We start from the raw sequence: 12,922 nt of genomic DNA on the forward strand, positions 1-12,922 counted from the left end.
TTATGTTGGTAGGACGGACAGTCATATTAAAAATTCAGCTCATTTCATTGACAAGTTAAAGGAAACGAGTGTGGGCCCGAATGATATCCTCGTCAGTTTCGACGTTGTGTCATTATTTACCATGATTCTGGTAAACGAAGCATATGTTATGCATAGCGGATATTTTTCCTACCGATATTGTGGCATTATTCCAACACTGCCTCACCACAACTTACTTTCAACACAATAATGACTTTTATGAACAGATTGACGGGGTGGCTATGGGCAGCCCTCTCAGTCCTGCTGTGGCTAATTTATTTATGGAGACTTTTGAACAACGGGCGTTGCAGACTGCCAGTAAGAGACCAGCCAGATGGTATCGCTATGTCGATGACACGTTCGTATTATGGACACACGGAGCAGAGGAGTTGGATGCCTTCCTGACACATTTAAATAGCATTAATCTGAAAATCCAATTCACTATAGAGACGGAAAGGAATGGGCAATTGAATTTCCTGGATGTGTCTGTGATTAAACGACAGGACGGAACGTTGGGCCATAAGGTGTATAGAAAGCCCATACATACTGATCGTTACCCACATAAAGATTCAAACCACCACCCTAGACAAGAAAGAGGTGTAATGAAAACTTTGATAGACATGGCGTACAAACTTTGTGAACCTGTTAATTTAAAAGATGAGATTGAACATCTACGGACAACTTTCGTGAAGAATGGCTATTCCAGCAAGGATATAGATCGAACACGTCACTCTAGGCAGAGAATCAGGACCAACGACAAACAACAGTCGCCCAAGGGCAAAGTTTTTCTTCCGTTCATTAGTAAAGTCACAGATAGCATTGGGAAAGTTTTAGGCAAGTATGGGGTGGAAACTACTTTCAGACCCACTAGGAAAATAAAAGAATTTTTAAGGTCGGCAAAAGATGCACAACACCCTTTGGCTACACCGGGGTTATATAAAATTCCTTGTATTTGTGGACAGGTTTACTTCGATACCACAAAGAGAAGTGTGAACACCCATCTTGTTGAACATAAGATGAATTGCTGCCTGGGTCACACGGATAAATCGGCCGTAGCGGAACATGTTTACCAGGAAGGTGATCATGAAATAAAATTCAGCGAGACAAGCGTCATATCAGAAACCTCGCATTATTATGCACGCTTGTATAGAGAGGCTATCGAGAATGATAAACATTGTAATAATTTTAACAGGAAAGACTAAGGTGTTAAACTGGATAAAATTTGGATGTCAGCGTTGCACCGCAAGCGTGACGATCGATTACTTTCAATCGAGAATGTTGGCATCACCAGAGACAATCTCATAAGCGACGCCACGTGATCGACTGTGGCGCCCTCTGTACTGCTTATATAATCAGCGCTTCCTCGAGTTCTCTTCGCAGTTCACCGTTCTACCTCCGAGGATGTCTCCTGCAGTCGGAGATGAAACGTCAGGAGACAGTTTTCTACTTCGACCACGGCCTCCTATCAGCCCGGAAGTTTTAAGTGTGTAACCAGTTGTTTATCAGTGGAATATTTCCTGAATGGGTGAAGTATGCTGAAGTTAAGCCATTGTTTAAGAAGGGAGGTAAAGAAATAGCATCAAATTTCCATCCAATTTCACTTTTGCCAGCATTCTCAAAAATTTTAGAAAATGTAAGGTACAATTGGCTTTATAACCATCTTATCATGAATAACATGCTGTCAAAGTCACAGTTTGGATTTCTAAAGGGTTCTGATACTAAGAAGGCCATCTTCACGTACAGTGAAAATGTACTTAATTCATTAGACAAAAAATTGCAGGCAGCTAGTATATTTTGTGATCTGTCAAATTCATTTGACTGTGTAAATCACAATATCCTTTTAGGTAAATTAGAATATTATGGTGTAACAGGAAATGCTACAAAAGGTTCAAATCTTATATCTCTGACAGGAAACAAAGGGTGTTATTAGGAAAGAGACATGAATCAAGCTATCGGGCATCATCCAACTGCGAACTAATTACATGTGGGGTCCCCACAAGGTCCCATCTTAGGGCCCATACTTTTTCTTGTGCATATCAATGACCTTTCATCAGTAATATTACCAGATGCCAAGTTTGTATTGTTTGCTGATGATAGAAACATTGCAATAAATAGCAAATCAGGTGTAGTCTTAGAAAGATCGGCTAATAAAATATTTGTGGATGTTAATCACTGGTTCCTAGCCAATTCTTTGTCACTAAACTTTGAAAAAACACACTACATGCAGCTCAGAACTTGTAAGGGGTGTCCCACAAGTATATGCCTAACATACGATGACAAGCAGATAGAATAAGTGGACAGTGTTAAATTCTTGGGACTGCAGCTTGATAATAAATTCAACTGGGAGGAGCAACCACAGAACTGCTGAAGCGTCTTAACAAATCTCTATTTGCAATGCGAATGGTCAGACATAGGGGATATAAAAATGAAAGAGCTGGCATACTATGCTTACTTTCATTCCATAATGTCGTACGGGCTTATTTTTTGGTCTAATTCGTCAAGTCAAGCTAAAGTTTTCTGGACACAAAAACATGCAAATAAGAGTTGTATGTGGTGTGAGCTCAAGAACATCCTGCAGAAGCCTGTTTAGGGAACTAGGGATACTAGCTACTGCTTCCCAATATATTTATTCCTTAATGAAATTTGTCATTAAAAATATATCACTTTTTCAAACCAACAACTCAGTTCATGGAATCATTACTAGAAATAAAAATAATACTCACAAGGATTTAAAGTCAATTACTCTTGTACAAAAAGGTGTGCAGGAACACACATTTTCAATAACGTGCCAGCGGCCACACCCAATCTAACTTCTGCACCATTTCAGCGCAGTAATGTGTTCATTGTAAATAAGTATTGTAGTAGTTATATTGTTCTATTATATGTTTATTACCTTATGTGTGTTTGTAAAATGATTCTTTCATATAGTGTTCATTAAAAAAATGATGATCATTCCAGTTGGGACCTGTGGAAGGTACATTAGCTTATTTGTTTCGGTTGTAAATACTTGTCATGTATTATTTGTTTTTCTGACATGTTCTACATCCTGGAGGACCTCCTCATTACGGATCAATTGGAATGAAAGTAAATCTAATCTAAAAAAACCTAATCTGTACATATTGAATAATATGAGGGATGAGTTACAACCTTGTCTCACTCCCTTTTTCAACTATGGGTTTCTTTTCAAGTTTGCAGTTTGTTTTCTGTACAAATTTTAGACAACCTTTTGCTCTCTCTCTTTGATCCATGCTACTTTCAGAGTAATTTTCCTATATTTCTGCAGAAGCCAAACTAATCTTCCGCGATATTGACGTCTACCAGTTTTTTCGGTCTTCTGTAAATAATTCATGTTAATATTTTGCAACCCTGACTTAATAATTGATGGTTCAATAGTATTCGCACTTGTCAGCACGTGCGTTCTTTGGAATTGTAATTATTATCTTCTTCCTAAAGTCTGAGGGTATTTCACCAGTCGCATCACAGGCTCCTGAGGATCTCAATGGTTCTGAAGGAATGTCATCTATTCCAGGAGCATTATGTCTTCCAGTACTCTGTTAAATTCCTATCACAGCATCATATCATCCATCTCATCACCTGCCTCCTGTTCCCTTTCAGTAAGTTTTCTCAAGTTTGTTTTCCTTATAAAGACCCTTTATGTATTCCTTCCAACTTTCCTTTCTTTGCTTGGTACTGGCCTGTCATCTCAGCTCTTGATATTCAAACAGCCGCTTCTGTCTTCTCCAAAGGTATCGCTAATTTTCCTCCAAAGATACCTCTAGTTTTCCTAAAGGTGGCATCTATCTTTCACCTAGTTATGCATGCTTCTACAGCCTTGCATATGCCCTCTAATTATTCCTGTTTCATGATTACTGGTAGCTTATTAGTGAAATTTGTCACACAGTATAGGACCTCATTCTGAACTCAAGATTTCAAATATTATGTTCTTCTTCTTCTTCTTCTTCTTCTTCTTCTTCGTCTTAGGCTACAGCAGCAGAAGCAGCAGCAGCAGCAGCAGCAGCATCAGCATCATCATATTCCATTCAGCCTTCTCTGTCTGATAAAATACTCCTCTAGATTTCCCATGCAGAGTCTTCAGCTATATGCATGCAAAAGTTGGGTTCCCTGCTTTCTATCATCGTCTACCCATCTTCGATTATATCATCATCTCAATCCTTTCTAATATCTTGGTTTCCAGAAAACAACTACCTTGGTGCTTCTACCATCTATTTGCTTGACTACATATGCCACTCACCTTCATTTCAGTTTCATTACAGCCATAATTTCTTCTTCCATTCCAGTCTGTTTCCTCATCTATTTGTTTGCTTCCAGTACCTCCTGGTAAACCAAACATGCATATCCCCATCACTCATTTGGTCGACCACAGTTTTTGAATGGTTTTCACATTTAAAATTCATGTTTTATTGCACAAGTCCAATCTGCTAATACACATGACTTCTGAATGTTTCTTTTCACACTTATTTGAAGCATAGTTTTGAAAACCTTAAATGTGGTTTATCAAAAGCCCTCTACGTCATTTTTATTCATCTGTTAATTTCATTTGCTGTCCTTAATAGGAAAACTCATTAACTGGTTGTATGACTTCAGTGTTAATTTGTACTAATTTCTTTTTGATTTGTTAATGATAAATTACTTTAGCTTTATTGTAATTGACTTTCAAGCATTCTTTAAACATTGCTCTATGAATTTCTTCTATTTATTGCTGGAGTTAATCTGCATTAGGAGCAAACAGTGTAAGGTCATTGGCAAAATGCTTCTTTTTTTTCAGCTTGAGGGTCTGAGAAACTTTCATTGGACTGTAGAGAATGATTTGAATGGTATAGAATCTCCTTGCCTGACTCCTCTTTCAGTTTTGAATTTTTCTGTATCGTAATGGAGTATAACGGAATCTGTAGCAGTGACATCTATATTCTTCAATATACTTGTTTCTCCATGTTTACCAGTGGTTTTATTGAAACTGAGTCAATAGCTTTCTCAAAATCTATTAATCCCAGACAAAATGGTAATCCATACTCATAGCTCTGCTCTGTACTTTCTTTCATTACTTGCAGATGGTTCATCCACTTCTAGAGGCGACTCATTCATTTGCCTGCTGAAAGTCTAATGTTTTTTTTTTTTTTTTTTTTTTTTTTTTTTTTTTTTTTTTTTGTGTAATAGATGACAGTTTCAGTGACTATTTTGTACATTATGGAGAGGAGGCTGATTATTTCTTCCATTTTGTCTGTACCTTTATCTGTGAAGTGGAATAACTATAAAATGTTGCAGTTTTGTGGAATTGTCTTCTCTCAAAACTAATTTTGCAAGTTGCCTTTGTATGTGTACCTCTAGCTTTAATCTTTCTGTTGAAGCACCATCATTTCCCACCATCTTTCCTTTCTTCGTACCTCAAGTGGCTTTACATATTTCTCTAGTACTACATCATGAAATTCGTTGCTAATTGTTTCTGATTCATTTCTTGAACAATACCAACAGTGAAGAAACCTGGGAATGTTTGTTCAGTTTTCTTTCTGGTGTTAGTTACTGAGCCATCTGCCAACTTAACTAATGAAATGTAGTTTCTATCCAATATTATTTCTATTTTTTAAAATTCTAATAGTGTTCCCATTTGTTTCTTTTACCTAATTTTCATTGTATTTACACATCCTTGTCAAGACATTTATGCATAGTTCAGTTTAATTCAACATTTAGAATAATGCTCAAGTGTGTGGGTCCTGTACTAAATAGAACTAACAAGTGATATTGAGCATATGTCTAGAAGGGCAGCATGAATGGTCACAGGTTTGTTTGACCCATGGAAGAGAGTCATGGGGATTCCGGAAAATTTGAATTAGCAGTCATTTAAAGATAGATGCAGTCAATCGAGTGAAAATTACCAGCTTTAAGTGAGGAATCTAGGAATATACTAATATCTTCAATGTGTTGCCCCCATAGGGATTGCAAAGACAAGTTTGGACTGGTTATATATTGCACACAAAGATGTTAAGCAATCATTCTTTCTATATGTGAATGGAAGAGGAAGTAACCCCCGTAACTGATACATTTGGAAGTATCTACTATCTCGCATTTCACAGTGGGTTGCAGAGTATAAATATAGATGTATATATTCTGGATCTTCGTATTATTGTTTATCTGAAACTCTTGCAGTTTCTGTATAGCTGTCTTGCTCCATTTAAGCTTTTTATGTGTATAAAAGTCTGCAAATAATACAAAGGCCATGTTGGCTGGGATATAACTTGCTGAGACCTCTCTGAGGCTTTTATATAATATTTAGTTGTGAACTAACACATAGTAATTTTACTGCTCACATTTGTGACATAAGCACACTTTGTTTCAGACAGAATTCATCAGAAGATTGTATGACAAGACAGGTGACATTCTTACTGTAAAGTCTTGATAGATATTGTTAGCATCATTGTTGGTGTGTTTCATCAACAGTAATCATTTTCTGACTACGTGGTATTCACAAATCGCCAGCCAGTCTGAATTATCAGATACAAAATTCGATAATTTAATTTTCTGGAGTACATTAAAAGATGCTATAGGTTACTCTTACCTGCTATCTTCCAGTATGGTATGATATGTCATACAGTAAAACCTCGCTTTTACGCTTCTCAAGGAACTTCAAAAAAATTGTGTAAAATGCGGGTAAATGTAGAATGTGGGAAATAACGTTTTAAGCCATAAAAGTTATGTATAGGATACCCCTTTGATTTATGCACTTTATCTGTGATATATATACATAACATACATTAAAAGACTTGTTTACCATCTAATATAGGTTTATTATCTAATAAACTGCTGATGTAACTGGAACTGATAACTGTCTGGGAAGTAGGAATGTTTGTCTCAATTTCATACGCCATAATCAACATTTTTGAAAGTCTGCAGCTATCATTCATTATTTAAATAATGAAGTACTGTACTAGTTACATATTTTTCATGTTTAGCACAATGCGTTTCGAGAATATTTCCTCATTGTCAAGTGTAAATGTGTACATAAATGTTTTATGTGCTGTTTGAATGTGTGTCTTTCTGTGTCTCTTGCACTGTAGTCATCTTTTTAAGGTTATCAGGTACTGTGCCTCCTCACTTATGTGGAAAACCACACACATGCAAACTATCACTCACATTGTTTGTTTGTGTAACATCACAAAAAATACATATGTAAATACTACACTTGACAACAAGAATAAATTCTTGGAATATGTTTTGCTCAGCATGAAAAAAATATGTAACTGCTGCTGTGTTCAAACTAAAAGTATTTGAGCAACGCAAAGCTAATGATGTTGTCAACTAGCACTACAAGTGGCCAAACACCGAATTACACTGCATATGGTTTGGGTAGACAACGTTGTGACAATGATGGCAACAATCACGAAACTGCATTTGTGCAGTATAGACAGGTTGGAAATGGATGTGATTGGTCACAATGTCTTTATTCAAACAAAATTCCCTCAGCCACCTCGCCAAGTAGGGCTCGGCAGCGGCAGGAGATAAGGCACAAATTGTTCCAAATTTTACATGTCTGTGGTTCAGATCCGTTGAGTAGAGTGCCCTGGTGTCAACTTAACCGTGTAACATTTGTAAACACTTCTGGACGGACAAAAGTATGCCAGCATGATTTTCTTCTCCACGAACATTTTTTCATAATGTGTAAATCGCAGGAAAATTATAAATACGTTGACCCAAAATCGGGTGTACATAGGAAATTAGACGGGAACAATAAAAAAAATATTGTAAATGTTAATTCTGGGAATGTAAAAACAAAGTTACACTGTACTATGATTTTTTTTTTTTTTTTTTTTTTTTTTTTTTTTGCATCTGCAGGAAACAATGGGACACAGAACAAGTGTTTGAACTTAAACCTAATATGCTGTAGAGCAATACACTATCTGGCAGAGATTGTTGCACTTTTGATCCAGAAAAGAATAGAGAAGTGTCGATAGGCAAACTTCAGTAGACACTTGGGGTCCATAAATAGATCAGTGCACAAAACATACAGTTTCCACTGTCATACATTAAGGACAGATCTTGCTGAGAACCCAAGAAAATTCTGGTCCTGCATAAAATCATTAAGCAGGTTAAAGGCTTCGATCCAGTGATGTAGTGATTTGTCTGGTGTGGCAATAGAGATGACAAAAGGAAAGTGGAAATTTTAAATTTCACATTCACAAAATCATTCATACAGTAGGATTGTACAGGCTTGCCATCACTTTACTGTAATACAGACTCCTGTATGGAGGTCATAGAAATAGGCATCCCTGGCATTGAGAAGCAGTTGAAAGAGTTAAAAACACACAAGTCTCCAGGTCCAGACGGAATACCAGTTTGTTCTTAAAGTGAGTACTCTTTGATATTGGCTCCTTATTTAACTCACTCAGTGCAAAGTCCCAAGCAACTGGAAGAAAATGCAATTGAGGTCTATATATAAGAAGGATAGAGGAACAGATGAATAAAATTACAGACCAGTGTAGTAACATTGCTTTGTTGCAGAATTTGTGGGTATATTCTAAGTTTAAATATAATAAATTTCCTTGATATGGAAAAGCTTCTACCCATTAAACGGCATGCGATTAAAAAGTATTGCTCCTACTTAAATCGCCCTTTTCTTGCCTGACATCTTGGATGAATGGCAGCAGATAGATTCCATATACCTAGATTTCCGGAAAGTGTTTGACATGGTGCCTCACTGCAGACTGGTAACCAAGGTACAAACATACAGAATAGGTTCCTAGATATGTGAGTGGCTTGAAGACGTTTTATGTATTAGAGCGCAATATGTTATCCTTGACAATGAGTATTCATCAGAAGCAAGAATATCGTCAAGGGTGCCACATGGAAGTGTGATAAGGACTGCCCTTATTATCTACATACATAAATGATCTGATGGACAGGGTGAGCAGCAATCTGGGCTGTTTTCTGAGGATGCTGTGCTGTATTGGAAGGTGTCGTCATTGAATGACTGTAAAAAGATACAAAATGACTTAGGCAATATTTCTAGTTAGTGTGATTAACAGCAGTTTGCTCTAAATGTAGAAAAAAATGTAAGTTAATGCAGGTGAATAGGAGAAAAAAATCCTCTGATGTTAGAGTACAGTACTAATGGTGTAAACAGTTTTTGGTGTTGCAGAGCAACAGTCATACAATGATTTTTAAATGAACAACTCACCATTTGACTGTATTGTTTATTTAATTACGACCCAGGTTTTTGCCTTGTATGCCATTTTCAAGTGATTGAGTTCATGTCATTGATGTAAAAGTGCAGAACATCAAGCTCAAAATTGACCATAAATTAAGAATAATAATCGCTCCCCACAAGATCTTGTAGAAAGATGATGAATTTACATCTGGCATTTCATGGGGAGCAGTTATTTTTGTTAATTTAAGTTCGGTAATAGAGAAGGAAAATGGTTGACTTTGGTTTAGTGGGAGAATCTTAAGAAAGGGTCATTCACCTGTAAAGGAAACCACGTATAGAACACAGTGCATCCCATTCTTAAGTATTGCTCAAGTGTTTAATAAAAAGATGATGAATTTACAGCTGGCATTTCGTGGGGAGCAATTATTTTTCTTAATTTATGGCCAATTTTGAGCTTGATGTTCTGCATTGTCCTTGTATGCCATTGAGTAGAAGTCAATGTCAATGACGTAACCTCAATCATTTGAAAACGGTGTAAAAGGCCGAAACCTGGGTCATAATTAAATAAACAACAATACAGTTAAATGGTGGTGTGTTCATGTAAAAAAATACTAGTAATGTGTTACTTCAAACAGTCACATTGATTAAATATATAGCGTAATGTTCAAAGCAATACAAAATGGAACGAGCACATAAATTGGGTAGTAGACAAGGAAAATGGTTGACTTTGGTTTAGTGGGAGAATCGTAGGAAAGTGTCATTCATCTATAAAGGAAACCACGTAATAGAACACAGTGTGGCCCATTCTTAAGTGCTGCTCAAGTGTTTGGAATCCCCGCAGGTCGGATTGAAGGAAGACATCGAATCATTTCAGAGACATGCTGATGCTTTAGTTATTGGTAGGTTCAGTCAACACCTGAGTATTAAGGAGATGCTTCATGAACTCAAGTAGGAATTTCTGGAGGGAAGGCGACACTCTTTTTGCAAAACACCATTGAGGAAATTTAGAGACCAACATTTGTGGCTGACTGCAGAATGATTCTGCTGCTACCTGTGTACATTTCATGCGAGGACCCCAAAGACAAGATAAGAGACATTAGGACTCATGCAGAGGCATATAGACAGTTGCTGTGCCCGCATTCCATTTGCAAGTGGAACAAGAGAGGAAATAACTAGCTGTGATAAAGGGTATCCTCTGCCATGCACTGTATGGTCACTTGCAGAGTATGGATGTGGATGTATATGTTACAATAAAGTGTATTGATGACAGATTCAGTCTTTGTAGTGTAACATACTGAGTGCTGCACTCATAACAAAATATTGCTGAATTTATAAAAAAATATTAAGTGGGTTTTATTTCATCAGAATCTCCACGAAATAAGATGCACACCAACACATCTTGTTAATATTTTGATCACAATACACATTTTGTATCACAGGTTTCACAATTATAAAGCCTTCTTCAGGACACTATTAGTTAGTTGCATTCATGTTCCATGGATCATTTGTATCATAAATCATAATGATGCAGAATGAGTCATTTCACACTTACATTGCAGATTAATGTGTAAATATGACTAGATGCTGATCATTTATAAACATTTTTGTTATTATTATTATTATTATTATTATTATTATTATTATTGAACATGCAGATGTGGATTAGTAATTCCTGTCCAACCCCTTTTACATATTACAATAATAGAAATTCTTCTGTGGAATAGGACGGGTTATCAGAGAGAGACTTTTTCGGTTTGCTTTTGAATTTTCCTTTGCTGTCCACCAAACATTTTATATCACTGAGGAAGTGATCACTTTTTGTTGCAGCTCTGTGAACCCCTTTTTGTGCTAAAAACAGCATTAATTTGGAATAATGAATTTCATTTTTCGTTTTGATATTGTAATTGTGTACATCATTGTTATTTTGAATGGCGGTGGATTATTTACAACTATTTCGTGAGGGAATAAATATACTGTGAAGTGGTAGTCAAAGTTCCCAGCTCCTTAAGCAGATGTCTACAAGATGATCATGGGTGAACACCACATATTGTTCTTTCAGCACTTTTTTAACAGTGAAGACTTTCTTTCATAAATGAGTTACTCCAGAACATTATTCCATATGACATTATTGAATGAAAATATGCAAAATAACCTAGTGATTTGTCTGTCCCCAAGATTTTCGGTGATTCTAAGTGCAAATGTGGCTGAATTAAGGTCTTTTAGGAGTTCCAAAATGTGCTATTTCCAGTTTATATTCTCATAACATAGATGATTTAAAAAAATTGAAGTTCCCACTATATTTATTAGTTACACTTATCATTTGTATAGTAACTCTAGATGTGCAGAACTGAGTATGTTGTGTCATTTTAAAATTGAGAATGAGACCATTCACAGAAACCAATGACACTATTAAGAATATTGTGTACCATTCTGTCTGTTGCTGTATGTATGCTTGAATTGATTCCAATACTACTGTCATCCACAAAAACAACTAATTCTGCTTGTTGTACTTCAGACAGAAGATAATTTATATATATGAGGAACAATGGCAGACCTAAGATTGATGAGTTAACATGTAAATGTCGTTCTCAGTAGAGCAACTCTTTTGAAATCCAAACTCTGATTTACTGAGAATATTATAAGCCTGGCATGCTCTATCATAATTATCTAATTGATTTTCTATGTAAGCAGTCTTCTTGAATCATCTTGACTGAGACCTATCTTGTGGATATGTGCCAGATGAGTAGTTTTCCCATAAACTAGACTTAAAAGAGCTCTCGAGAGATAAACTGAGTACACCAGTAGATCTTACACTCTTATTATTGTTTATGGATTATATATTTTAAATAGAGACAGGATTCGATTCAATTCTTGCATAAGAAAGTGATAATATTTCTTTTTTTCTTATTTTGCGTCAAAATATTGCAAGGATAATTAACTTTCACTGCAGACAATAAAAACCAGCACTGTGCAGGAAATAAATGCAAATAAACGCTTGACATTCAGTGTTGTAAAAGTACTTTGTTTTTCAATAATCAGTACATTTTCTTTGCTATTTCAGAATGGTGCTAGCCAGACAGGAAGTGTCGCAAATGATGCATTGGGTTCTACACAAAATCTAGTGACTTCACCTTCTGGAGCCAGTGCCATCAGAGGGAGTGGTGGTACAACCACGACTCTGGCAACGTCATTGCACGGTGCGTACAGATTACGAAGTGTTGTGTCTGCCTCTTCAGCTTTAGTAAATGAAACAAGGGGGGAGAGGCTGACGGGCCGCATTCGACACTGTAGACCTGCTCTGAGAGGCCCTCACGCTCCACGTGAAGCCAGTCCGCTGGTCGGAGGACCTGTTGTTTCAGCAGGAGGTTTTCGTGGCCTCAGCAATCTCGTAGCTCTCGGTGATGCCTTTGGGGGACTCGTGCCCCTTGACTCTTCTGTCATTGTCAGTGAACCTGATTCTGAAGATGAAAATGGGGATATTTAGTCCCACTATGTTGAGTGCTTCAATAGTGCTACTACATATTTGAAAACTGCCCATAAATTCCTAGTTATAACAGATGCTGGTATGCTTTATTTCCAGTGATAGCTGCAGCAGATGAAGGAACCTGATATCAGTATTTCAGCTTTTTAATTATTATAATTATTTTCCTGTCTTGTGTTTAGTGGCTGATAAGGTTGTGTGAGACTCATATGTGGAAGAATTCACCTTTTTGGATAACTTTCAACACTCGGTATGTACAACTTTTC

General features: G+C 36.6%; 1 protein-coding gene across 2 annotated transcripts in view; it reads left to right on the plus strand.

The window, feature by feature from the left end:
• The window catches only part of LOC126101569 (palmitoyltransferase app), a 140,097-nt gene that overhangs the window by 94,416 nt on the left and 32,759 nt on the right, over positions 1 to 12,922 (plus strand). For both annotated transcript variants that reach the window (XM_049912217.1, XM_049912218.1), the window contains exon 8: positions 12,237 to 12,372. In XM_049912217.1, the coding sequence (XP_049768174.1) occupies positions 12,237 to 12,372 (136 nt within the window). The remainder of the gene's footprint in view (positions 1 to 12,236; positions 12,373 to 12,922) is intronic.

The sequence above is a fragment of the Schistocerca cancellata genome, chromosome 9 (assembly GCF_023864275.1).
Source record: "Schistocerca cancellata isolate TAMUIC-IGC-003103 chromosome 9, iqSchCanc2.1, whole genome shotgun sequence".
NCBI lineage: Eukaryota > Metazoa > Arthropoda > Insecta > Orthoptera > Acrididae > Schistocerca > Schistocerca cancellata.